The sequence below is a fragment of the Ceratosolen solmsi genome, unplaced genomic scaffold, assembly GCF_000503995.2.
Source record: "Ceratosolen solmsi marchali unplaced genomic scaffold, CerSol_1.0 scaffold6, whole genome shotgun sequence".
Lineage (NCBI taxonomy): Eukaryota > Metazoa > Arthropoda > Insecta > Hymenoptera > Agaonidae > Ceratosolen > Ceratosolen solmsi.
In genome coordinates this window covers 7,412,062-7,439,487 of record NW_011948414.1, presented here as the reverse complement: position 1 = coordinate 7,439,487, position 27,426 = coordinate 7,412,062, and the positions used below count along the sequence as shown (strand labels likewise).

The 27,426-nt window shown below is 25.2% G+C and overlaps 1 protein-coding gene across 1 annotated transcript; it reads right to left on the bottom strand.

The window, feature by feature from the left end:
- Positions 1 to 1,508: 1,508 nt before the first annotated feature.
- On the bottom strand, positions 1,509 to 27,099 carry LOC105368390 (cuticle protein 12.5). Its single transcript, XM_011507399.1, is given in 3 exon segments — positions 1,509 to 2,116; positions 4,317 to 4,390; positions 27,091 to 27,099. Coding segments are annotated over 3 exon segments (438 nt in total). The 3' UTR covers positions 1,509 to 1,761.
- Between the last annotated feature and the right edge of the window lie 327 nt (positions 27,100 to 27,426).

Here is a 27,426-nt window from a genome sequence, read left to right as displayed (position 1 = left end):
ATAAATTTAAATAATTTCTTTTTTTAAATAATTTCATTTTTTATATATGTGGAGGTATTTTATTTACTAGACGTAAGTTTTATTATCGATACATTTAAAACTTTATATTATATTGAAAATTAATGAATAATTGTTTATTTGCAAAATTAATGAACATACGATCTCTATATAAATGTGACATTTTTCTTTAATGTCCAATTATCGAAGACTCAATTTTCAAAGTCGATTTATAAATTATTACGTGTAAAGTATTTTTGTAATGTGTTCATAGCTATTCCCTTCTATAATTCTATAATCAAATTCTTATAGATCCAATCGTCACTTCCGCAACTGATATATGATTTCGCCGAATAAATGCACATGAGACTTTGTCATGTTGTTATTCAAATACGTACGTGAAGTTGTGGAAATTCAATACTACTTTATTAAAATACTTTTTCTATAAAGTTCCATTTAACTTATTTATATTTGATAGTTTTTTTTTTTTTATTGAATTATCATCATGTTATTTAGTGATTTAGCCCCTTATTCCGGTCTGTAAATTTTGTTATAAAACTCGATTTGAATAAACGATATTATTTTTGGTAACTTCATTATAAACGTCTAATTCTTTTTAATTAATTTTTTTTTGCCGACCAAACGCTGTTCATGAACTATTCTTCATATCTATATTATCTGTTTTAGATTTATAAATTATGCATCCGAGTCGTATGTGTATAATACCGTATCATTTGTCTCTGAAATAAGAATTGAAATTCCGTTTCATCCCAGAGATTATTATATTATATATCATATTACATAGAGTCCTGATATAATGATATATTACAGAATCTTAAGATTTCAATGAGAAAGATGAGGTTGTTAGAGAATAATAATCTACGCTTTGTGCACTATATATTGGAATAATTATCGTATATTTCATCATCCTCGTGGAGCTCGCCCAGTTCCTAATGAAATACCATTAAATTGAAATTCATAGTCAAACTCGTGGAATACGCGTATCTTAAATGTGAGTTTTGCGTGTGTCTATTTCATGCCACAAATAGAAATAAGTATTTTCATGTCGTTAATCAGAGTGGCGTAACTGATTAGTCATACAAACACGCTGAAATTAATATAAATATGTTTAAAGTCCGTCGCTGAATTATAATTAAAATTTAAATATAATTAAATTTTATTCCACGTTAATAATGGAAAATGCGCCTCGATGATATATTACCGAATTCACGCCTGTGACATTGTATTACAAAAAGCTATTATTATTATTATTATTATTATTATTATTATTATTATTATTATTAATTTCATATCTTGACAATGAAAATTAAAATTTATTTTTAAAAGCGAACAATGTACGCGATTATAGGCAGCTTGGATTAGTAGCTTATACTCACTCATCGATTAAGCGTTTATCTTTCCTATTAGATATGATTTTGCGAAAAGTTGTGCAAGGATGGGGGATGATAGATGTGATACAAAGTGCGGTAAATAGGAAGAAAACAAGTGAATTGTAATAAAAATCAATAATTTATTCAAATGGTCGACAATTAATCACAGATGAATATCAATTTAGAAAATTGTATTCGCGCGTATTTTTGATCAGCGCCATAGCAGGAGACGCCTATTGCCTGGTCGGCTGTGATCAGGGCGCGATGAATTCCAGTACAGGTACGTGCTTAATTACTCGGTAATGTTCAGAGACGAGATATCTCGTGTAAGTGGAGTCGGCAACTCGTTCTCGTCGTGAAGATAGGAAGTTTACTAGACGATGATGTGCCCGGCGGTATAGGCGAGGGGGGCGGTCTTGATGATGGGAGCTGGTGCTGCGTAGGCCAGAGGGGCAGCCTTGATGATGGGAGCCGGTGCTGCATAGGCCAGGGGGGCTGCCTTGATGATGGGGGCCGGTGCCGCGTAAGCTAGTGGCGCGGCCTTGATGATGGGCGCGGGCGCCGCGTAAGCGATTGAAGCGACCGGGGCGGCGTAGGCCAGTGGTGCAGCGGCCAGAGGGGCAGCGATGAGTCCAGCCTTGGCCACGGCCAAACACGTCGCGAGGATCACGAGCTTGTACATGGTTAGAGCGGCGATTATAAGTATCTTGGTGCAGGGCAGAAGGAATCTGATGGCGTCGGGATTCGGGCTCGCTGCTTTTATACTCGATACACTTGGAATCCGGTACAAGGACAACTGGTTGCCGGAAGAGGATAACAAGCTGCAAGTGTGGCCGGCCGCCTACCGATAGGAGTCTGTTATTATTTTGTCTGATGAGATCTGACTCATCGGCTCATCTGGCTGGATCGGCTTCTTCAAGGTCAAGGACACGAGATTCTCCGATGGGCTGAAATGGAATGAGCGAGGCTCATTGCCGACCACTCGTTGCTCTTTGTGCTAATGACTCGGGATTTGTCGATACTATCAGCGACTATTTGATTTATCTTTCGATGCAGAAATGATATTAAATAAATGGATTTATATGGTCATTGTGGTTAGCTAATGCAACAGATGAAGAAACTTTGCTGGGAGAAATTTTTTTTATAACATTCAGTATTATGTCGAAATAAATGAGATTCAAATGTGATATAAGAGAAAATCTTACAAAAACAGTACTACAAATGTTGATTATGAAAGTAATTTTAATTTTAAAAAAGTTTGAAAATTATATATTATGTATATTTCGAGAAAGATGTGATTAGTATTACGACCAAAGGAACAATATTTTTGAGATATAATATATATATATATATATTAAAAAAAAAAAAAAAAAAAAAAAAAAAAAAAAAAAAAAAAAAAAAAAAAAAAAAATTCGAATAAGTACTCCCATTTTTAGAATAATATTAAACTAAAACGGTTCATTAAAATTTTAAGCAGCAAATTAAAGTACAAAGCACTCGTAATTTAATATATTCGTTCCGTAAATATGGCTGCATAATTGAAATACCATCTATATTGATCCCCGAGTGCAATTATTTAGTAAAAGCGAATTTTGTTTGACTTCTGCTAATAAGTACTTAGTATTTAAATGAAGTAGTAGGAGTGCTTAAAAATACAATTTTATGCAATAAATGTAATTTGTAATATTTAAAAACTTTCTTTTAAATTACTGTATTTACCAATAGAATTGTATAAAATTAGTCTAATCCAAAAATAAATTAATATTACCTGATATTTGATAGAGATGTGTCACGTAATTATTCCAAATTAATTAAATATAACATGTGACAAATTTAATTACAATTTAATTACTATTGATTATACCTGCTTTTTAGATAATTGAAACACGTTTGAAAATTCATACGCTAAGAATTAATAAAATTAATACATATTTACTTCATATTCATATAAAGATGTACTAAAATAATTGTATTAGAATGTTAATAGAAAGTAGTTTTTTCTACATTGAAATTATTCAATCTTGTTTTCATGTTTCTATGTTATTTCGTACTATATAATCTCAATCTCACTTTCTATTAAGTTGCATTGGCCAAATTTCCGAACTACCACGTCATTATTAAGATGCGATTGTGCCGTTACATTGTCAAGTTTCATCGGCCTGAAGTTAAGTTTCATAAACACAATTTAAACACCTATTTATATAATTTAGATGATAGCCAATAAAGTTTTACTTAGTATCTTCCGTAAAATATAGCAGAATACTCTATAGGTATTAATAAATTTCCATTTAAAAATTCGAATTAAATTATATTTATAGTTTTTATATACTTCTGACGTACATAATTAACTTACTTTAACAACTCCAAATATATATATATATATATATATATATATATATAGATAGATATATAGATATATAGATATATAGATATTTAGACAAATCAAAAAACAAATAAATAAATTACAATTACTTGCTTTAGAGTTAAATCATCATTAAACTATTCAAAATAAAAAATCACGTATATCCTCAAATGTAAAAAAATATTTACTTTATAATATATTTTTTTGCCTATGATACAACTGCATTAATTATTACGGATAAAAAAATAATATGAAAATTGCAATTTTAAATTTCAATATTTTTGAAATTAATAGTTTTAAACTTTTTTACCATTGATTAATAACAGATGTTCTTAGTAACAACGTTCATTATTAACAACGTTAATAATAAAGGTTAATAACATATAATTATGTACCTATATATTATATAAAATCGAATGAATGAGGTATGTAATGAATTAATGTCTTAATCATAAAATAAAAATGATTAAATCATTTAATAATTTATATTCTAATATTAAGTAAATTATGTGAATTGAGAAATTCATTTTTTATCAATTAGTGCAACTATTTGAAATAATGTGAACAGTAATAATATACTTATAAATAGACCTAGAAAACGCTTTAAAAATGTAGAGTAAATTTTTTATGACTGCTTAACCTAAAAACACACGTAGGATTAAGAATACAACAAACGATATTCTATTACTAAAGGGAATAAGATAATGTATGTAGTAATTAATACTTTTTACAACAACAAAAAAAAAACTAATAAATGAATATTATTATATTATCTGTACTTTGAAACTATAAAATTAATTTTCCTTCTAAAATATCCACGTTTAATAGCTATAATTTAAATAATTGTAATTTTCAATTAATCCCTAACTGAATTACGTTACTTTAATAACATTAAAAATAATATAACGGAGAGAAAACATTAGCTGACTTTATAAATTTAATCTTCTAAATCACGGATTCAATAATGATTTATGTACATTTTATTTGCTATTACAATATATTTATAAGATAATTTTTATATATATTTAAAAAATATATAAATATATAATATTAAATAATTAATATTATTTTGAAGAAATGGATAAACAATTTAATTAATTAAAAATATTATAAAGAATAATATTGTCCAAACAAACGTTATTATTCCAAAGCTTAAAAAGGGTTATGAAAGAACTTATAATTTTACTTATTACAAAGGAACAAAGGAATTAATTTTATTCTCTAATTTTATATATTAGATTAATAAAGTCGAATTAATTCATTCACATCGAACATATCTGTTTAATACTTTATATTTTCCATAAATTCATTTATACGATTCTTAATTACTTACGGAAAGTCCTTATTGAAATATAATAGAAATACGAATAAATTTTGTAATTATTGTAATGTAATAAATTTAACGACATTTAAATCAAATATATAATAGTGTCAAATAAATGTAATAAAAATATTACCATTTATACAGTTAAATTAATTTTTTTTAAACTAAATTATAATAATAATCATTATAATATTGATAGACAGCAAGTTTGTTTTTATTGTAAATAAAAATTTTTTATCGAAATTAGCATTGAATAAAATTAGTATTGAATACTCAATCTGTATATGAAATAAAGGGCGCAACCTTGAATTTTGAAGGCTTCTTTATAAAATAAATATATTAAACGTAGCTCGATCTTGAAATTTTTAGAATATATAAAGTATTTTAAATAGCTTGAGATTGACTTATAATATTTATAAAAATTGTAATATTGTTAATAAATCATAGAGAAAAACAAGGGATATTAGTAATGAACATTATAAAAATATATATATTGAAAGAAATTTATCATTACTCTGTTTAAATGAAAACTTATTAGAATTCCATTCATAAATAGTTTAAAATATTTTAAAAAAAAAATTTAAATATTAAATAAAATCAGCGATTAATTTTATACAAATACTAAGATCGTATATGAAGATCAAACAACATTGATTTTATAAATGTGTTACATTCAAAAACTTTATTGTACTAAATATTTTTTTCTGATTTTGACAAAAATTTAAAAAAAAATTGGTTTTCGTTCAAGCGTATCTCTGATTTCTTTTAAATAATACAAAATAATATTCTTGACTAAGTAAATATCTATTAAAAAATATAAGTATCGTTTCAACATTAATCCATACATAATTCTACATGACTATTGATTTAGTTTTTTGATTATCAGCTTTGTATGTTTAATCATTTTTCGAACAAATACTAATTTATCATGAAATATGTATTAAAATAAATAGTCAATAATATTTTTTTCAAATTTTCAACTCTTTTAAAATGGATGTATTTATTTAGTTATTACGAATATTTCTATAAATGCGTAGTTACTTGATCTAAAGATATATTAAACTTTTAATAAACTCTACACAAGACTTAATTGAATATTCAAAATTCTTCTTTATTTACATATAAATGTTTATAAGTAAAATCAATTTCAGGAGGTTCATTGGAACTTGTCATTAATATTAAATTTATAAAAGACAAAAAATAAAACAAAAATTTAGTTTCTCGCTAATTTTCGATAATTAATTTTTATTCCACGAATAACGATTTTACAAAAACTTATATTTATTGCTATAATAGTATTTAAATTATCATTTTGCCATTATAAAGTATTTAGAGAAATTATCTATAGAAATATATAGGTATTTTTTTTTTTTTTTTTTTTTTTATAAAGAATCATAATCATAATGTTTTATGAATGTGTTGTGATTAAAAAATAAAATATTAAAAAAGCTAAACATTTTAATATAAAAATTTAAATAACAAAGTGTTTGATATTTACTTAAACCACAGTCTTAAAATATGAATTTTAAAAATATGACTGTTTTTCGTATAAGAAAAGGCTTACTATGGGTTTAAATAAAAATTATTCTTTAAATAAAAAATTAATCGTAAAAGATTATTTAGAAGATGTATTGTTATCAAAAAACATAAAATCTTTTCAATTTTATTTATTGATTCTCGAAATTACTAAATAATTAACTAAATACGTAGTTTTCAATTCTTAAGTATAGTGATCTAATGATAATATTTGTATTAGAAGATTTCATAAAGATTTCTGTGTGTAATAATAAGTATTCGTGCGAATATTTGAGTTACCATGTGATCAGGTGTTACATCCATAATGAAAGAGTGATATTAGGCAATTTAAAATAGTTAATTAAACATAAACATTCCCTTTTAAGCTTGCATAGGTACAATTTTGTCGATTAGACTTGATCGCATATTAATCGATATAATTTTAATGAAACGAGGAATTAGAATTGTGAGCAGATTAGAGATAGAAACGCCGATGAAAATAACGCGAGCAGAGTCGCAATATCGTCTACCCAAGAGTATGGGAGTTCCGAGTGAGAAGCAGATGTTCGTAAATGATATTGAGACAAAAATCATGGAGTATGGGATAGTATGTGAGAGCACTTGGTTGGATAAAAAGTGGCTTATATACTCGGGTAAACGAGTGCGGTACAAGGCTGGAGGCTGGATTCTCCATCGACGCTCCGGAAACATGGCTGGGATCAGTAAGCGTATGAATTATGAAGTATTTTTATTGTTATATCTGATGAGAGGCGAGTTGTCGGGTGAGTTTGTTGACTCAAGGTTGCCGCCAAGTGCATAATAATGCGCAAGGAGGAAGAGAAAGCGAAGCATTTGTCCAGGAGAGTATTGCTCTTGTAGCATATTAGCTAATGTTTCTAATTCGGGCATAGCACTCGGCCAATCTAAAAGATCATTTAATCAGTTGGTTTCATTAGAAATTCTACATATCGTTCGATACTATATGTAATGATAATTTTACTATCAGATATTTCCTTTATTTCACTCATTTAAAATCATAATTCAAAGTATTTGGACTAATATATTTTCACTCTATTTGCTCATTCGTATGAATAATATTCAATGAAATTCATGATTAATATTCAATCAAATGAATAAAATTCATTTATTTTTCGACCATACTGTGTGTGATTATTCTTATTCTATGCAAAATTTTACAATATTCTACAGATAATTCGATAAATAATTAATATAATTGAGAATCATCATATCAGTAAATAAATAAGGTTTTTGCTCTAAAAGGCAAAAATCTTCACTGTTCCACATTTTATTATAAATTTTTTTATTTTTGAATTTTACGTAAATAGTAAACATTAAGAATTAATATGAGAATAAATTTTTTTCTTTTTTTTTTTTGCTAAAATGAATATAAATTGTAGAGATATTTTTATGAAATGCAAAAATTATATAATTCTAATAATAAGTAATTTCGAATGTTGTGTATATATAGAACAGAATGTTATATTTATATATTTATAACTTATAATTATATTTATATATTTTATTTAAAAAATTATAATTATATATTTACATTAATTAATCAGTTTATTCTGATACTTTAAACATGCAGTTAGCATCTGTATTATACGAGATTCCCTTATATAAAGAAAAAGTGAATATCAAAGTTTGCGCACACAAATATTCTCCTGTATTATATACGTATTCCAGTAAATGTATGTGTCAGTATAAGCGTACATATCAGTCTCATATAAATAACATAGTACAGGATTAGTTTTTCGCGAGTACTGTTATTTCAAATTTATTATTCATGATATTCACAATTTGTAATTGAATTTTTTACAAAAATTTACAGTCAATTTTCTTAAATTAAACATTGAACTCCTGGTCAAGCTGAACCTTGACATATCGGTAATATATATTTTATCATTATTATCAACGTTTCTCGTGACAATTTACTGTTATTATACATAAAAACTGAATACTAAGGACATATTTTTGTATATTATAATATAATATTTATATAATTATATAATACTTAAACACTGAAAATTTTTTTCAATATATCCAAGGAAGATCTAGAATTTGTAAATAAGTACGTTACAAATGTAAAGTATTAATTATAAAATAATATAGTTTGTCGCGGAAAAAGTTGTCTTATTAAATTCAGAAAATTTCTGTCCCAATTATAGCCAAATTATAGATAATTTTATTATCTAAGGCTTATTAGTAAATACAAATTATTTACTTAAATTACAAATATATTAGTAATGTATATTTTTTTTTATAAAGCCTTTTTTACGCATCTTTTCGTCATAGTATCCTTACATTAATAATACAATGTCATCTACTTATTACTTTCGATTCTTAAGTGCAAATGCTTGTATTATCAACATATTGGTTAGCGGTGTAGCATTGGTTAGCGATAATGCATGTACGAACCAATGGGCGTATAAGCGAGGGCTTGTTTGCAATTCGGTATTGAAATCCCTTTTTATCTAATAATGTTTATGTTTAATACAATGATATCTGTGCAGCTGGCAGTGATGGTAAGTTTGTTATCCTCGTTACTTTATTTACTATACATGCTACCTACGCGAGTCCGCTGTTGTTGGGCTCATCAGTGCTCAAATGCTCCATGCCGCATCCGATCGTCAAGGTCGGCAATTTAATCCTTGAATCGCGGACGTCGGTCATCAATTCCGTACCTTTCCATTTGTTCGCGCCCGAGCCCATCATCAAGTGCGAATTTTTGCCGCACAAGTCACTATGAGCTTAAATTCATGCTCATAATTGTCAATTTTCCTCTCTTCGCAAAAGGCAACTAAAGGCCCTTTGCAACATATTGACGATGAGCGATTTATATCGGTTTCTATGAATATCCTGCTAAACATCATGTTTATATGTTCTCACAGATAAATTAGTTTTTATACATACTTATATTGATATATTTTGAATTTTTTTTATCAATAATCTAGAATTTTTCAAACACTTACTGCCAAATGCCGCAAAATTATATATCTATATAAGTTAAATGAAGAAAAATAAAATAATAAATTATATTTATAATAAAATATCTGAGAAAACAATACATTTTATATGTTGTAAAAGAAAATATTTCAGCATAATTGAAGCGTGTTTTAACGTAACAACGCTTATAACTAGATATTTCAAATGATTTCCATATTTTGTCTTTGTTAATCATTTAAGAACTGATGCCTGTAGTTTATAATACGATGGTCTCAATCTCCTATATGACTTTTCAATTATTTGAATTTACAGAGATATTTCTAAGAGAAGTTACTTCCAAAGTATCTACATATCTTATTTTCCAATCTATTCTTTTTTTTTTCTTTTCCAATGGTAATTGCATTATATATTAGATGAATTAATATATTTATACAAGTGTATAACATTATAAGTGATAATTGTAGGACAAAAACTACTCGACAGTCCATTACTCTTCGGTATATGTACGCTATCAAATAGAGTGGAAATTATTTCATTGGTAAATTGGCATATAAATTCTAAATAGACGAATAAAATTAAATGCCTGTATATTATGTGAATAGTTCAAATATGTCATAAAATAAGATATATGTTGAAGCAACAAAACGCGGTGACTACAACGATTATTATTATCGAAATCTAGTGAAATGTTAAGATTGAAGAATATAAATGGCGCATTTTGAAAATTGATAGTAGAATCATAGAATGAATTAATTATTCTTAATGTATATATAAAATAGCTTCTTTTATTTAAAAAACAATGTAATATTGAAATTATATATTATAGTAATCTGTGCTTCTAGGGATTGTGCCTTCAAGCTTATGAATTTGATTATAATAATAGTCAATAATAGCTATATAATTAAAACAATTAATTACTCAATAATTCCCAATTTAATTAAATATTTTGAAAATATGCACAATTTCTATTATTTTCTGTACCCATATATGTAATTATAACGTTTACTATGAAAATAGTGAAACCAATTCTTAAAATAATATTACGATTATCATGTTATTTACCCATACTGTTAAGTGTATTATATAAGTAACGTTAGAGTCTCGTTTACTTAAACAATAATTTCATTCTTAAAAACTTAAAAAATGATTAATAGTATAATTATTAATAGTTAATCTATAAATATATCATATTATTATATAATAATTAATTTTTTTAATTAATGTAATATTTCTAATTTCAGATCAAAATTCACTATTAACGTATATTAATTATTTAATTATTTCAATATTTGGTATGAATATTGAGTTATAAGAACATAAATGGAAGGGATACTAAAGTAACGTTAAGAGAATAAAATTATTTTCTTTTGGAAAATAAATTTCTAAAAATAAATAATAATGTAAATTTCAAATAGATAATTTTTAAAAGAAACTTTAGTATCGATATTAAAAAACTTTTTTGCGGAAAATCATTGTCATCCGTGATCCATAATTTTATGACTTTACATTTTTAAAGTCTGCGCTCATTTTAAAATTTAAAGTACAATTCATAGTTCGTTTTACGATAGAGATTGAAAGCTTCGATAAACAATCTTTTCGATAAAAAATTTTAATCACTTTAAACATTATTAATATGAAAAATGAAGCACATGACCACCATTGAGTTTATTACATTATTTGGATTAAGTTCCTTGATAATATAATTCAAGTCGGATGTAACAACTGTTTGATGATTGTAAGCCAAACTAAGTTACAGATGTAGCAAGTTTTTGTTACAGTTGATGATTACGTTTAAAATTAATAATAACATTGTTATCTATATATATTATGTATATATTTTTCGATATATATATATATATATATATATATATATTTATTTTTTTTTATATATTTGTTTATAAAATTAATTTTTTTCATTTTTATTATAAATTTATTCAAAATCAAATGCCTTCCTTTAAACCATTTTTATAGTTATTTTATATTAAAAAATATTACAACTTCCGTGAGGAATTAATATTTTTATATTTCGTCAGGTTTAACGTTTCATTAAACATTATCATATTTAAGTTATTTTTTAGTTTTTAAACAAATTTACACGTTGAACAGTTATTTGATTTTTAAAAAATACATGTTTTTTCAATTTAAAAAATTTTCCATATAAAAAAATAAATTATATAGTATTCTAGAAAAATAGAAAATCTACAATTAAAATTGTAAGGCAAAACATATTTGTATTAATGGACTTTTAAAAATACTAATCAATACTTGGTAAATAAATATATATTCTAGTTATGATAACTTATTCCACAAAATGCAAATAATTGAGTTTTTCTGGTCCAAACATATAAATTTAAAATTTAATTTAAGAAGAATAAATTAAATAATAAAATGGAATATTAAAAATTTAAGAAAACTACAATTGTTTATCAAGCGATATAATACATTTATCTGCTGTAATTATTTATTAAATTTGTTTAACGACAGCTACAATTGCAAATTTAAATATTACATATAAATTTAATGAGTACCTATTTTTTGGAGCAGTTAAAACTTCTTTTGAGTAATTAAAAAACTTTTGTCAAGTATGTCTATTTTTCCAATAGCGAAGGAATTTCTAGTAGACCAATCAAACAAATTATCGATTATACTATTGATATCGCGATATAATTAATTTACTAAGCATAAATTTATTATCTACATGTATATGCTCTGTAGATATTTTATATATGCTATATTCAATTTTATTCTCTCATGATTCAAATTTTTCTTTTTCTTTTCATAATGACTTTTATCAATCTTTATTCACCAATGCCTTCTATTCTTTTATTTTTCTTACATATCTGTGTACCTGTGTATATTCTTTCTCACTCTTTCGTTCTTTCTCTCTCTCTTTCTCTCTCTCTCTCTCTCTCTCTCTCGCTGTCTCTCATTTACTACGAAACTCGAATTGCTTCTCTTTTTATCTTTTGTCGCGAAGTTTTTGATGCGCCGGATGCATGCAAATTTGTTTAATCAAAGTGCGCAAGAAAACAAATCGATAGATATAAATCAACTTTGGTTACATTTTGGTATCACCCACTTAATGAATAAAGCTTCTCAATTAGCATCGCTAAATTAAAAAAAAAAGTTAGTAAATTCTAGTTTTATTATATAAACACATATTGTCTACTAATTTTAAATTAAGTTGTATAACTAATATCATTATATAATTATTATAATTATTATAGTTTTAATTTTATATATTATGTATAAGAATGAAATACATATTTCTAGGACATATTATATATAAATAGCTAACCGGAATTCTTATGCATTATTTATTAATTATTATATTTATAAATATCTTACATAGATTCGCATCAAATTCAATACAAAATTATAAATTTTCATGGATAATTAAATATTTAATGTTAAATAAAGAGTGAAATATAATGAAAGAGATATTCAACATTCAACTATATCACTTTCTAGATGTATTTTTAATGTTATAGAATATTTTAAAATATAAAAATACCTAACTTTGATCTTAATATTAAAATGCTTATATATTTTAATAAAAATGATATAAAGATAATTAAATAATTTCAATAATATAATAATATTCAAAATTTTGATTATTTAAAGTTACTAATGTAATTTTAATAAATGTGGGTATTAAATGATAATACGTTAAAAAAAAAAGGTTTTCATATTGAGCGACAAGGATATCACTACTTGCTCATAAAAATTATGTATATATATATAAAAAGAGTAAGAATTATATTTATTATTCATTACTTTCAAAATTAATCGATTGTAACAAATTTGTAGAAATTTTGAAATGCTATTAAGTGGCAGAGAATAATACATTCTAACGTATAAATTATAATTATTAATAATATTATTAATAATTACGTCTTAATGAAAATTAACTCCTTATGAATCAACAAGAAATAATTAAATACATTATTAGTGGCCCTGATACACTAATGTTTAACATGATTTTTAAATATAAAGAACAACAAATCATGGAATTTTGAAATATTATTTTTGTATATAAATATGATTTCATAAGTAATATTATATAAAACTTTATGCGAACAAAATATGAAATTATTATTAATATAAAGTCAACTAAGTTTTATTACTTTAATAAATACTGGAATATTTAATATTAGAAAAACGTAAATTTTAAATATAATTTTTTTGTTGAATTTTACGTACATGTTTGTATAAACATATAAAATAATAATAAAACCCATATAAAATATACAAATGCAGAATTATATTATTCACCCTGAATAACATGTAATTTTTAGAAGTTGTATTTTTTATCATCAAATATAAAAAAACATTCTTAATAGATTGTTAATTTTATTTCAGACATTATATATTTCATACAAATAAACACAAAAATATTTTTATATTTTTCAGTCATTAAGTAAAAACTTAATGTACATTTCATACTTCAGCTGATACACTTGAATTTTTCTAAAAAGCTTTAAAATTTAAAAGTACATTCAGTTTGTCATAGGGAGTGTAAAATAAATGAGTCCACTTTTTGTATTTTTCAAAATTTGCTATTGCTTAAACATTCTCAATTTTGAAGAAAAAAAAAAAAATTTTTTTTATAAAATGTGTACAGCCAATTGAAAATAGTTTTATTGCAAAATCCAAAAAATTTTAAACGATAAATGAGGAAAAAATCACTAATTAATATAAAACCAAATTTGAAAAAACATTTATATAAATATATATATATATATATATATATTTGAAAAATCAAATAATTTCGATAATGAAGTATTAAAAGAAGTACCTTTATAAATTATACAAAGTTATGATATAAATAGATGATTTATAGCCTTTAAAATATTTAAATTTTATTCATTGTCGTTGTTGTATGGTTTTTTATATTTGGTATTGAGAAAATATTAATCAATTAAAAATTAATATAATATTTGTAATTATTCGATATTTTAAAAAATTACAGTCTATCTTCATAACAGAATTTAAAAATATATAAAATCCTAATCAGAAACTATCAACTGTTTGAAATAATTAATTTTTGGTACTTTAATTAATCAATTAATTAAGTTTAATAATGGTACTTTTATTAATTGAAATTTTTAAATATAAAATGCAATGTTAAATTTATAGGGTTTGTAAAACTAATTCGAAAAATGCTAATTGAATTACGAATAATAAAAACAATTTCATTTATTAGGAATAAATCAAAATGATATATTAAATATGCACACATGGACAAACATTACATTCATCCTTTTTTAATTCGTCTAAACTCTTTCATTTATATATGCAAAAATTAAATGAAAAAATTGTTAATTGATAAGAATCTTTGGAAATTTTCTATTAAACCGTCATTGATCATAGTTTCACATTCATTTTATTAAATTTTATTATCGTGGATCGTAAATTTTTCAAAATCATACTAATTATACTTAATCACACAAGGGGGATTTATAAATCTAGAAATTTGATATTTATAATAATTAATATAATTATTCTTCTTTTCAAATTTGTCACACATATTACAACATCTATATAATTACTTTTTCACCTCAGAATCGTTTTTTGAATTATTTAATAAAAATAGTTTTCAAATTTTCAACGCTTATCTAGACAATACATTCCGCATAAATAGACGGTTTATGTATTCGAATATTTCTTTAATATATCATACAAATCTTACAAAGGAAAATAGATAGAAAACAATCGATTCATATTCAAATAAATAATAACAGAGGTTACTTAAAGGACAAAATTTATAGGAAAGATATGTAGTATTTTAGCTGTGCCAATTAAAAGTTTAAGTGACTACATTGATAAATAGAAAGAGGTTATAGAAAAATGTTGGTGGTCATGCGGAGCAGACAAAGTAATTGAAATATAGAGAGGAGGACGCTGTAGAATGTAAAATCTTGTCCGCCAATTAAAATTAAATAACGATAAAAACATGAATTTGGACATCCACTGAGATGAAGATGATTTAATATTATTGAACTTGTTAAGAATAGAAAGCAACAACTTTTGCCGACTGTGTATTTTTATATCATCTTAAAATACGTAATTTCCTATTTGATTTTAAAGTGAAATTTAAAACATAGAAACAATTTCTTGAATTGGATACGTCGAACCGAGTTCGTTAAAGTTTCATTTCATTATCAAATTTATTATACTTATTATTGAAAGAAATTGTATGGCAAAGCTTAAAATATTATTCAAACTACACATAAGAAATTCATTCGTAATTTTCTACATTTCAAATAAAAATATTTACTTACGCAATTATTAGATATCATTGATATTATTATTGCTAATAACACCATAATATGTACATTATGCTACACTTATGATAATTTTATGAATTCTGTAATCACCGTATATTATGTTTATTAATAAAAAAAAAAAACATGAACATCATTTCGAATTTCATACAATTTATACTTTTATGTATATGAAAAAGTATTATAAATTACCAATATTACAAATATTTTCTTCATTTTTCTATAGTTAAACAACTACATTTTCTCTAAGACAGAATCATTCTGTAAAATCGATATTATTAATATCAGTATATTTCAAAATGAAGTTATTTAATACTTAACTGAAGTTTATATATATATATATATATATATATATATATATATTGTTTTTATGTCAGAAATACTTTTTTCTTTAAAAAATTTTAAAATATAATCAAAACACATAAATCCTTATGATTCAATCTTTTACGTAACAGTAGATAAGAAATAAATATTTTTCTTTACCGTATAATAAAACAATTTTCAATACATCCAAATATGCACATAATTTTTCTTTCAAAAAAATTTCTACCAATATTCTATAATATCTACTACTTTGAAATTTTATGAAGATTAATTTAAGTTGATAAAATTTGTCATTAATTTAATCGAAATTTTAATATTTCATAATTAAATTAAAAAATAAAAATAGAATTTAATCGTCTATGAATTGAATGATATATTTAGTTTGATTAAATGTAAGTAAACCAAGTTACAAACACTTATAACATATTGCTAAATTATAAATAATAATTATAAGCTTTTATTCATAAATATAAAAATTCAATATAAGCAGTCAATATTTTTATAGTTCAAATTAATTGATTATAATGGTAATGGGAATATAAAGAAAATATTAGGATATTATGAGCATATATTCTTATATTACAACAAAGTAATGAAAAATTATTTTCTAATTATATGAATTTTATATATACATCATTCGTTTCAATGACATACAAAAGCGTCTTTCATTCCAATAATAATATATTTTTTTATACAAGTTCTACATAAACTAGGTTATCTTATAATACACATTGTAATATTTGTATCAAATCCTGTTAATCTATAAAATTTGTAAAACAATTTCTTTCATTGAGGATAAAATAATATAAATTTGTAATATAAAAGTAAAATATAACATATTCAAATTGCTATATTACATCTACTTTATTATGAACTGTAATGTTTATCTAGCCGTAATAACTTTTAATGAATTTTTATGTTAATAATTTTATAAACTAGCTCCATCCATCTAATATTTAATTAATTATTATTAAATATTAAATGAACATCAATTGTAAGTAATAATCCATTTTTTCATACAATATTTCGTATAATATTTTTGTACAAATACTTCATTTCTATATGTTTATATGTTTTAAATAGATTATCAAATGATTAATAAATTTAATTCGATATGTTTCAATAATACATTTTATTAAAAAATTTTCATGAATTAATATTATATGATAAATAAATCAATTAAAAAATTAATATAATTAATTTAATTTTTATTTAATTAAATTTATTTTTTTTTTATTTTTCCTATTGATTATAAAAATTAGAATATAATATAATATTATTGTTATACTAAAATCTTGGAGTCAAATACAATTTCTTAAAAAATTTTATTAAAGCAACATGAATAAATAAATCCACAGTTTTTTCAACAACTTATATAAAAAAACAATATATATATATATATATATATATATATATATATATATATATATATGTATATATATATATATGTAGTTGTGCGTATAGATTCTTACTCACACGTTTGTATAATATTTAAAATCATATAACTACCTATTGTTGATGAATACTCTGATAAAAGAAAAACACTTGAACCAATGTCTTGCGAGTCCTTCAATACTTTCGGAAAGCTCATATTTATAATTGATTTTCAAATTATCTCACTATTTGAATTTCATATTTTTGATGAACCAGTTCGATTAACAATAAAAAGCTGCAGAAAATAACACAAAAATTCACTTCACAAGAACACAAAATACTTCTAACGCAAAGTTTATTAGTTTATTGTTTAAATTAATGATAATATAAAAAGTCGTATGTTATGAAAGTAGGTTGGGTTTTATGAACTTTGAAATAATTTAATTAAAACATTATTAAATTGTCGGTAATTTTTTTTAAACAAATATAAAGTAAGATATATTACAAGTAATGAGAATGCAGATAGCATGAATATTTTATGAAACATAATGTTTAAAAGTATCGAATAATCGTTAAAAGTATTGTCTTCTTATATAAAATTATGTTGTATATATTATACAAAATTATTTTCGTAATGGAATAAATTTTGTCGGAGACGGAGTAAGGCTATAAAGTAATTAATTGACCATTTTAAATTTAGAAAATGTATACATTTTATGCACAGGCGGTATATGCGCAGGTCTATCCTTACGCTTAAAATGATGAATTTATTGCTATATAATATTTAGTGAGACTTAAAAAATAAATATTTTATTATTACAGAAATAAAACTTTCAATTTCTACATTATTATCTTAGACAATTTTTTTATTAGTACATCAGGTGAGTAATTTTAGATTATTTAACGATATCGTATTTGTTAAAAACGATTTAAACTATCGTGACTAAGATATTGCACGTTTAATTGTTTAATTTAATTTATACTTCGATGATTATTTTATTATTATTATTTTAAAATTAAATATATCTCAATGAATTTGATATTTTCAATAAATATATTTGTAAATCATGTACTTATTATATAAAGTATAAATAATTTTAAGAATTTTAAGAAATTTTAAGAAATAAGCATAAAAATTGTATCACCCGAATTATTAATATTCACATATTTAAATCAAATGTAAAAAAAATAATGTTGTCTCTTTACTTACAACTTGAATAAAGTAGTAATATTGATCAAATAGCTCACCGTTAACATCAGTCTAATTACAGGCGAATTCTTATTAAAAATATATTAAACCTTTGGAAATTATTAAATTTGGGAAGCTTATAATTGTGTAAAAAATGCATCCACCAAAGGCAAATAAAAATTGTATAAGTGTCAAAGGGTTTGGAAACATAAATCGCCTCGAATGTGCTATATTATAATTAATTATGTATTTCATATGAATGGCATATGTAATTTATAATATAGATCAGTCTAAATAATAAACTATTGGGTTAATAAATATTAAAATGTGTCATTATGAAATACAAAATGAATGTTTGACTCTAAGAAGAAACAAATATTTCATTAATAATTCCAAATAGATTGTTTCACACTGTAATCGATGAAAAATTACTTGATTATCATTATTATTCTGTTCAATAAGAATTAACCCTAAAGTACAATGGGCTTGTAAAATTCGGAAATGAATCCATGAAAGTATCGTCATTTGCCATAAAAGGTTGTGGCTTAAATTTTATGTTTTATAACGTAAGATAATGAGAAGAATAATTTTAATGTATGATCTAGTAAAGACGAATTGGATAGATGAGTGGGAACGTATCCACCCGCGAATCGTTAGAAAAGTATTTCCGCAGATAATAACTCTAGCGATACACTGAATATTAATGAAAAGTCTTGAAATAAATGAGGTAGAGGGATGAGGAGGATGATGAGGACGAGAAGGACGAGGAGATAATGAACGATAAACGAATTCGGCAAAGAGCTTTCGAACGACATGATAAGTGCCGCTCGATTGCCGCTAACTAATAGTCTAATAATCCCAATGGAGAAACGAACAGAAAATTAAAGATTAATGAAAGGGACGTACTCAATGAGTGTCATTCGGCGCTTAATCTCAATTGTGACATCCCAAAATAAGTGTCCGTCCCTCGGTAACTCGAGCGGCACGGGAGACGCGATCAGTAGCTAAGCCAACGTATCGGTGGGATGCGCGTCGCGGCACCGGCGGAGTCTGGCGGCGCACTGGCTCCTCGACGTCAGCGCGCCCGGGGAGTGACCGCGACATCGTCGACGATGACAACGACGACGGCGCGCGATGCTGCGCGCCCCTACTCTCGGTTGCGAATCCTCGCGAGCTTGCTCTTGCCATTTACGCAAGCCACGCGGCCGCTGCCGCCGCCGCCGCCGTCATCCCCACAATCCTCCCCCTCGCCCTTCACCACCCACTCAGACCAGCCCAGTCCAGCCCAGTCCAGCCCAGGCCAACCCTTCCATTCCCCAATCTCCGCCGATCTCATTACTCGCCCTTAAACTTTCTGTCCGGCATACCCTCGTCGACATCCCTCTCGCGTGCCTGCCGCCACCGCCGCTCTGCCTATTGCTTCTTATGTAAATAAATGGCGGTACCGAGGGAAGTGTCGATTCGCTAAAGTCACGGCTATTAGTCACTATTCCTTTGGGAACAACTCTGCCGGTAATATAGTACTTCTAAGGGCAAGGAGTTTGTCTAATTACTAAGTACTAACGATGCACTATTATTGGGAGAAAGAGAGCCTTTGCAATATAATTGTTACTCGATATATATACGAAACGATGAGACAATTAAATTTTGTCATGTTATAATGCCATTTGTATTAGCCAAACTTTAATATGCTATGATACATTAAAGTTAATCTATCATGATAATGGAATAATTTTTATTTATATATTTTATTATTTTTATCATTTACATGGAAATGGCGTGAATGCGCGCGTACATGATGTGTTTTTAAAACGATACTGAAAAACGATAATAAATTATAATAATATATATATATATATATATATATATATTTGTTAATATTTGCCAATATTTGCTCAGCAATTTATGCGCGAATAATGATTGTCAATGCGTAATCATTGAATAATAAACTCCTTTGCCGTGTACATTTAGATTTGTTAAATCTTTTAAACAAAACCATTTTTCAAACCCAGAAAATTACTAATAATATATTAATACATATTTTTGCAATTACATATACATCAACTATTTACTCAAATATTGCTTTTCTCAATGTATAAATAATATTGCTAATTTTATATGGATAGGCTTTAATATATGTACATATGAACAAGAAAGGTTCAATATTGCAAATTATTTCGGTGATATCTATGTGTAGAAAGAATTATAAAAGGATTTATAGTAATTCAAGGCAGATTTATAATAATCTGAAATATTTTAAAAATATTCCGAATTCAACAAATTAATTATTTCAATAAAATATTTTGATTGAAAATGGAATTTTTTAAGCAACGATATTTTTAATGCACGTAGCGTAGGCCAAATTTTTCTTCAATTTATCTTACCATAGAACTGTCAGCGTTTTTACCATGAAATTTAAGAGACAATAGAGTTTTGAGTGCTGTATTTGTGAATTTTTTAAGTAAGCTTAATCCAGGAGTATAGCACAATTAGTGTAATTAATTAGTGAATAAAATTAGTGATTTTAATAATATGCAATCGTAATAGCTTCTATATTATTTCGTTGCCAATTATCAAAGAGAATCTGAAAATCTTGATTTTAATAATAAATTTTAATACTAATTTGGAAAAGAAAATTTGTTTAGATCAATGTATATTAAATATATTTGATATTATCTAAATCTTGGTTGTATCTTCGTTAAAATTATTTATTTACAATCAGCGAGTATTGAGAGCACTGGCCCATTATTTCAAGTTCATATATCATTTTCTTATTTTTCAATTAACTTATGTGAAAATTTTTATAAACTTCTTCATACATTAAAGTTTTAATTTTTTTTCGAAGCATTGAAGGCCTTCTTGCATCGTCGGTGACACTATTTTCATTTAATCGAATCCTTAAAGCTCTATCATTCATTTTTAATGAGTATTCTTTTAATTTATCCTTGTAATTTGATTGTTGACGAAAAAAAAAAAAAAAAAAAAAAAAAACCATAAATTACAAATTTAAGCCACAACAAAATAAAACTTAGAGGATAAAGCGCCGTAAATTATTTTGGCAACTATAGCCAATTATTTATCGTGCGAAAACTGGATAATCGATAAACCATGGCAGCCATATTTATCACCAATAAACTTAGCGATGTTTGAGTATCTAAAATGCTTATACCTTACATGATATCGAATGCTTGTAATGAAGAGTTCAACCTGTATTTGGTAACGTTCCCATAAATATTGGACCAACGTAATCGATCATATTAATATATTTATCTTTAAAGGGCCAATAATTATGCGATATATAATTAAAATTTATGATTTAACCGACTAGCCGGCCATTAATTAATTAAGTAAAAAATAATCTTGAAATGTAGAATATTTAAGGATTTGGCTAATTTTATTCGAAATCCTAATTATTCTTAATTATATTAGTTATTATCATCGAAAGCAGCGGTGTGAAGATTTATTTATAAAGCATGATACATAAAACATTCAGGTACAATGTGAAATAAGAAGTCTCGTTAAAATTTATATCATGAGAGTATATAGAGTGAACTGAAATATAATTAATTATTTTAATGCATAGTGCATAATTTATTAGAAATTGATATAACTTGTCATTAAAATAAAAGTCTTTCAGTATTAATGTGAAAAGAATAAAAAGAGCTTTACATAATATCAAGCGATTTCTTTAAAGCACTTTTTGTAAAGTACTTGGTTCGTTAATTGACAAGAATTGTTCTTATATTACAGTAATTTCCAATGTCGATAATGATCCTTAATTATTTTAATCCTTCAAAATATTGTTACAAAATATTTAAAATTTATGGCTTAAATTTTTAGGCATTTAATGTGCGTTGTATGAATTTTAACTAGATATTGTTAGAGAAATAAATGAAAATTAATGATTTTTAAGAATGTAAGCCAAAATTTTTAATTTATTTTATTTTCTAGCATGAATATAGAATATTAGTTTAAAAGATGTAGGTATATCATGTAAATTTAATTCCAATATCTATTAAAAAAAAAAAAGTTACCTAATTATTACTATTCGTTTAATTAAGCAATATTCACCAATTATTTATAAACATGCAACAAATATAAAAAAAATTAATAGCAAATGCATTTTATATAAATTACGTGACTATATATCACTGAAATACATTAATTCACGGGAGACTTAATGTGATTAAAAAAAAAAAAAAAAAAAAAATAAATAAATAATAATAATAATAATAATAATAAAATGAAATATAAATACACTGCTCCGTAATAGTTTCCCTTATAATTTTACGAAGATATTACGGAAAATTTAACCTCAGTACATACGCTGTATATTTGATGTATATTTTAAACGATGCGCATAATATTCTCTACATATTTGATTAATCACATTATACTAAAAAAAAAAGCCGTGGAACTCACACACACTCGCACACTCGCGCAATTAAAACATATACTTTAAGAAATGGCGATACGTCATGACTCATTACTTAATATGTTTTAGTGGGTAGGAAGAGTGCCTATAGAGTACTGAGTTTTATATAAATTTCCATGTTACGACTATACCAATTCCGCAATCGTGAAATAAATTATCAGATAGCGCTACGTACTAAATAAAATATTATAAAATTTTTGTTAAATTGCGCATAAAACTTGGATATGCTCGTATTATCGAGTGACCAACGATATCAAATATCTGGAATATCGGTCGAAGTTTGGGGTGAGAAAGTAAGAACACCGCGATTAGGAATATCTGCATTTACTGTCCTTGTATCGGTTGTCATACTTGCCATACGATATAGAGAATAATATTGGTAATGTGCATAGAACGTTGTTTAGTACGTAATAATTTAAGTAAGTTTCCTTATCTTCGGTAACTACAAGCCAGAGCAGATGCATAAAAAATTATTATGCAAACAACAGATTCTATCATATACGAAAATGCAACTAAACAAATCAATTAACGAGTAAATAATGACATAAATACTTATTTATTTATACGTCACTAATGTATGTGATGAAATAAATAAAAAAAAAAAAAAAAATTCATTTCTTACCCTATGAGTCCTGTGTAGTCGTGTTACTCGCGACGCCCTTTATCTACTTATATAACACCTGACACCGGCGTCTCGACGACCGATTCTGTTGATGACTGTCTAGAGAACCACTGATCTGTCTCTCCAATAGTCTCAGTTTCATCGTCATTGAGACAATGGATTACTCATTGCTGTAAAATGCCTACTTTCACCCGAAAACGGAACTTCGTCAGCATGTGATCGGTGATCGGCTCATGTATATCGATTGTCTCAGTCATCCCTCTAAACGCTCAGTGTTTAATTGTACAGACAATCGCTTATTATTAGTCGTCAATCAATGTCAAATATTCCCGTATTAGAAAAATACTGGTTCTCTATTATACTTGACTTTGACGAAACATAACTCGAGTCGCCATGGATTATCTACTAATTCATTCGCTCGGCATCGAATGACCAAGAAATTTATGTATAATGTAAATAATATATTATATTAATACAAAAGTAAAGAAAATTTGTGTGTAACTAAAATCGGTCGATATATTTCATATACTTAACTAAATATATATATATATATATATATATATTTCTAGATCTATATATTTCTATATATATATATATATATATATATTTCAAATGTATTTATATGGTATATATGAGCTATAATATAAAAAATACATAAATAAGTTAAAAATTTATCATCACGGTAACGAAACTAATATGTGTGAAATTATGATTTTCATACTTTATCATGTTCAATGTGCATGTGTGTGCTTGCGCGCCCGGTGTAATAGTAACAATAATAGTACAATAATATATATTCTAATAAGCGTGAATTCTTTCATAAGTTTCCTATAATTATAACGTAAATGATTATATATTTAAATTCAGAGCTTCCGAAAACAAACTACGTACTATGTAATTAAAAAAATAAAAAAATCACACATTTAGACATAATGAATTGCTGATTGATTTTTTACATTTCATTATACATATAATCAATGGATGAAACTTACATTCAGCAACCGTAGCTCCAATAACTCTGAAATCTCTTGAGCGCTTAAAAATTTCAATTTTCGCAGTCCCCCGCAAATATCGTCAAAAATCGTCCTCGTAGAAACATCTCGCAATATATTATTCTGCATGTAATACGGGACATGTAGTCTGAAACTACGTGCTCGTCAATTACGATGATTAATCACGAGCAGTGGAGTGTCCCGTGATTAAAATCACTGCTTTTCTCTCTCGACCTCCTCAACGCTAGAAAAATAATTACACGGCTTATGAGGCGCGAGCTGAGACTACAAGGCGATGATCCACCATTGCGATTTACAAGTGCCGCGCGTTTGCCGCGCGACATCGATCGATACGTAGGCGTTCGAGTTCTCGTGCAAGCCCGAGTGCGCAAATAAGCGAAGTCTACGCTTTGTCACAGCTTCTCTACGTCTATTAGTCGTTCGACGTGAATGGACATATTTTTCAGATGCTTCGGCAGTACGTAAATTCAGTGACATCTCTTTGGAATTTTTCCTTTCTTTTACAGTGCTCTTCTTAAAAGGCCATCTATATGAAACAATTCTTTTTCGAACGTAATTAAATAAACTGTGACGTTTTAATATTACATTGGTACGTTCAATTGTTTTTGTATAGGAGGATAAATTGATGACAAGAAATTACTTTTTACAATTTCAAAAACTTTTCTAGTTTTTATACTAATTATTAATCAATATACAAAGCATTTTCAAAAAATTCTTCATCTGATATAAAGTACAATTATATGTGTGTTTGTATACATTTATAAACCGAATTTATACTATTTTATTGTAAACTTTTTAAAGAATTGTAATAACTAAAATATTTAAATTATTTGTTCGAATTGTATTATCCTTTATCAAGTAATAAACATAATATCAATAATTATATATGAGAAAAGTCAGGTAACGAAACATTAATTTTTGCATAAATAAATGAAAAATGAAATTCATTTAAAGCTTATTTACTATATGTATGTAACTTCTGTAATATGTAACGGCCCAACCAAGAAAATTGTAATTAATAGATAGAAATAATAAATTAATTAGCACAATAGATTTATTAAAGATATGAATCTCATTAATAGCACAATTGTTGCTCAATTATAGTCTAGTCTGATAAATTGATAACGAACATTAATAAAATATTACTATTTACAATATAATTACAGTTTCAGTGAATTTTACCAAGAAGGATGCATTACTAGTTTGATAAAAATAATATTTATTAATAGCAATGGACCGTTCTTATAATAATATAAAACAAATAATTTATATACGAGAAAATTAACGGCTCTCACTTGTATTATTTATAATGTACATATATATATATATATATATAAGTATGTAACTACACATATTTACAAATTATATATAATCGGTTTATTTGTACATTTTTTTTTGTTATATTTTGCATAAAACCTTAACTTCACTTTGCAATAACACTTAACGAGTATTAATTAAATAATTAAATATTGTGTAATAAATATAAAAGTCAATTATGTACTTTCAAATACAAATCATATTAGTTTTAGTATCATAACTATTTTAACATTGTAACCATTTTATCGTAAAATATTAAGTTTAAATTTATAAATGTTTGTTTTCATAATCATTTATAAAACATTTATAAATCATCGGTATATTAAACACCAATTGAATGTAGAATAAATACTCATTATATTATATTTATATATTTTTTAGAATTGTATATTGTTAATAATGTAAAATTAACATTTCAAGGGGCAGTGTATAAAAAAATATATATTTTGTTTCAGAAATATATAGATATTTTCCTGACATTCTTTCATCTGAAATAAATTATTATGTTAATAATTAAGCGTCTAAATCAAATGAATGACTATATTGAAAATGTAGAGAAACATTTTTTTTTTTTGTATTTAAAGGCTATTTATTATACGCGAGTACAATCGAACGTTTGTTTTTATCGTTTTATAAATATATTTGTTTATTATTATATAATTTAAAATTTTAGAATTTTCACAATGAAAGATGTTGCATTACAAAAAAACTAGGTATAACCTCAGAGAATTCTGAACTTATCTATCTGATAAAGCATTGCTCAAAAAGACATGTGATTTGTTGGTGGCAATCACTATAAGTAAAGAAATAGAATTGATATTTTTTATTTCAGTAACGAAATAAGAACAATGAATTATGTTTACACATAATTATAATGATTATGGATAATCTTTTTTCTTTTTTCTTTTTTCTTTTTTTTTCTTCTTTTTTCTTTTTTCTTTTTTCTTTTTTAATATTAATTGTCCCAATTTACCTGTACCATATTCTGTATTAAAAATTCACAACGAGTGAATTAAAATTATTACGAAACTTAAATAATTATTAAAATTTTATAGAAGTAATTAAAAATCGTATATTTGATTTGTAATTTAATATATAATTATGATTAAACGTATTTAGTCTAATTTGTAATTATTACATATAATATTCAAGGAAAATAGTATTTCTATTTTCATACCCAATTCGTCCTAATATTTACAATAAAGTTAAACCTGAATTTTTGAATTTGTAGAAAAAATTAATATCAATTGAAAGTAATTTATATTCTTTTAAAGTAGATAATATGAAAAGGTTCAATAAGTTGCTTTTA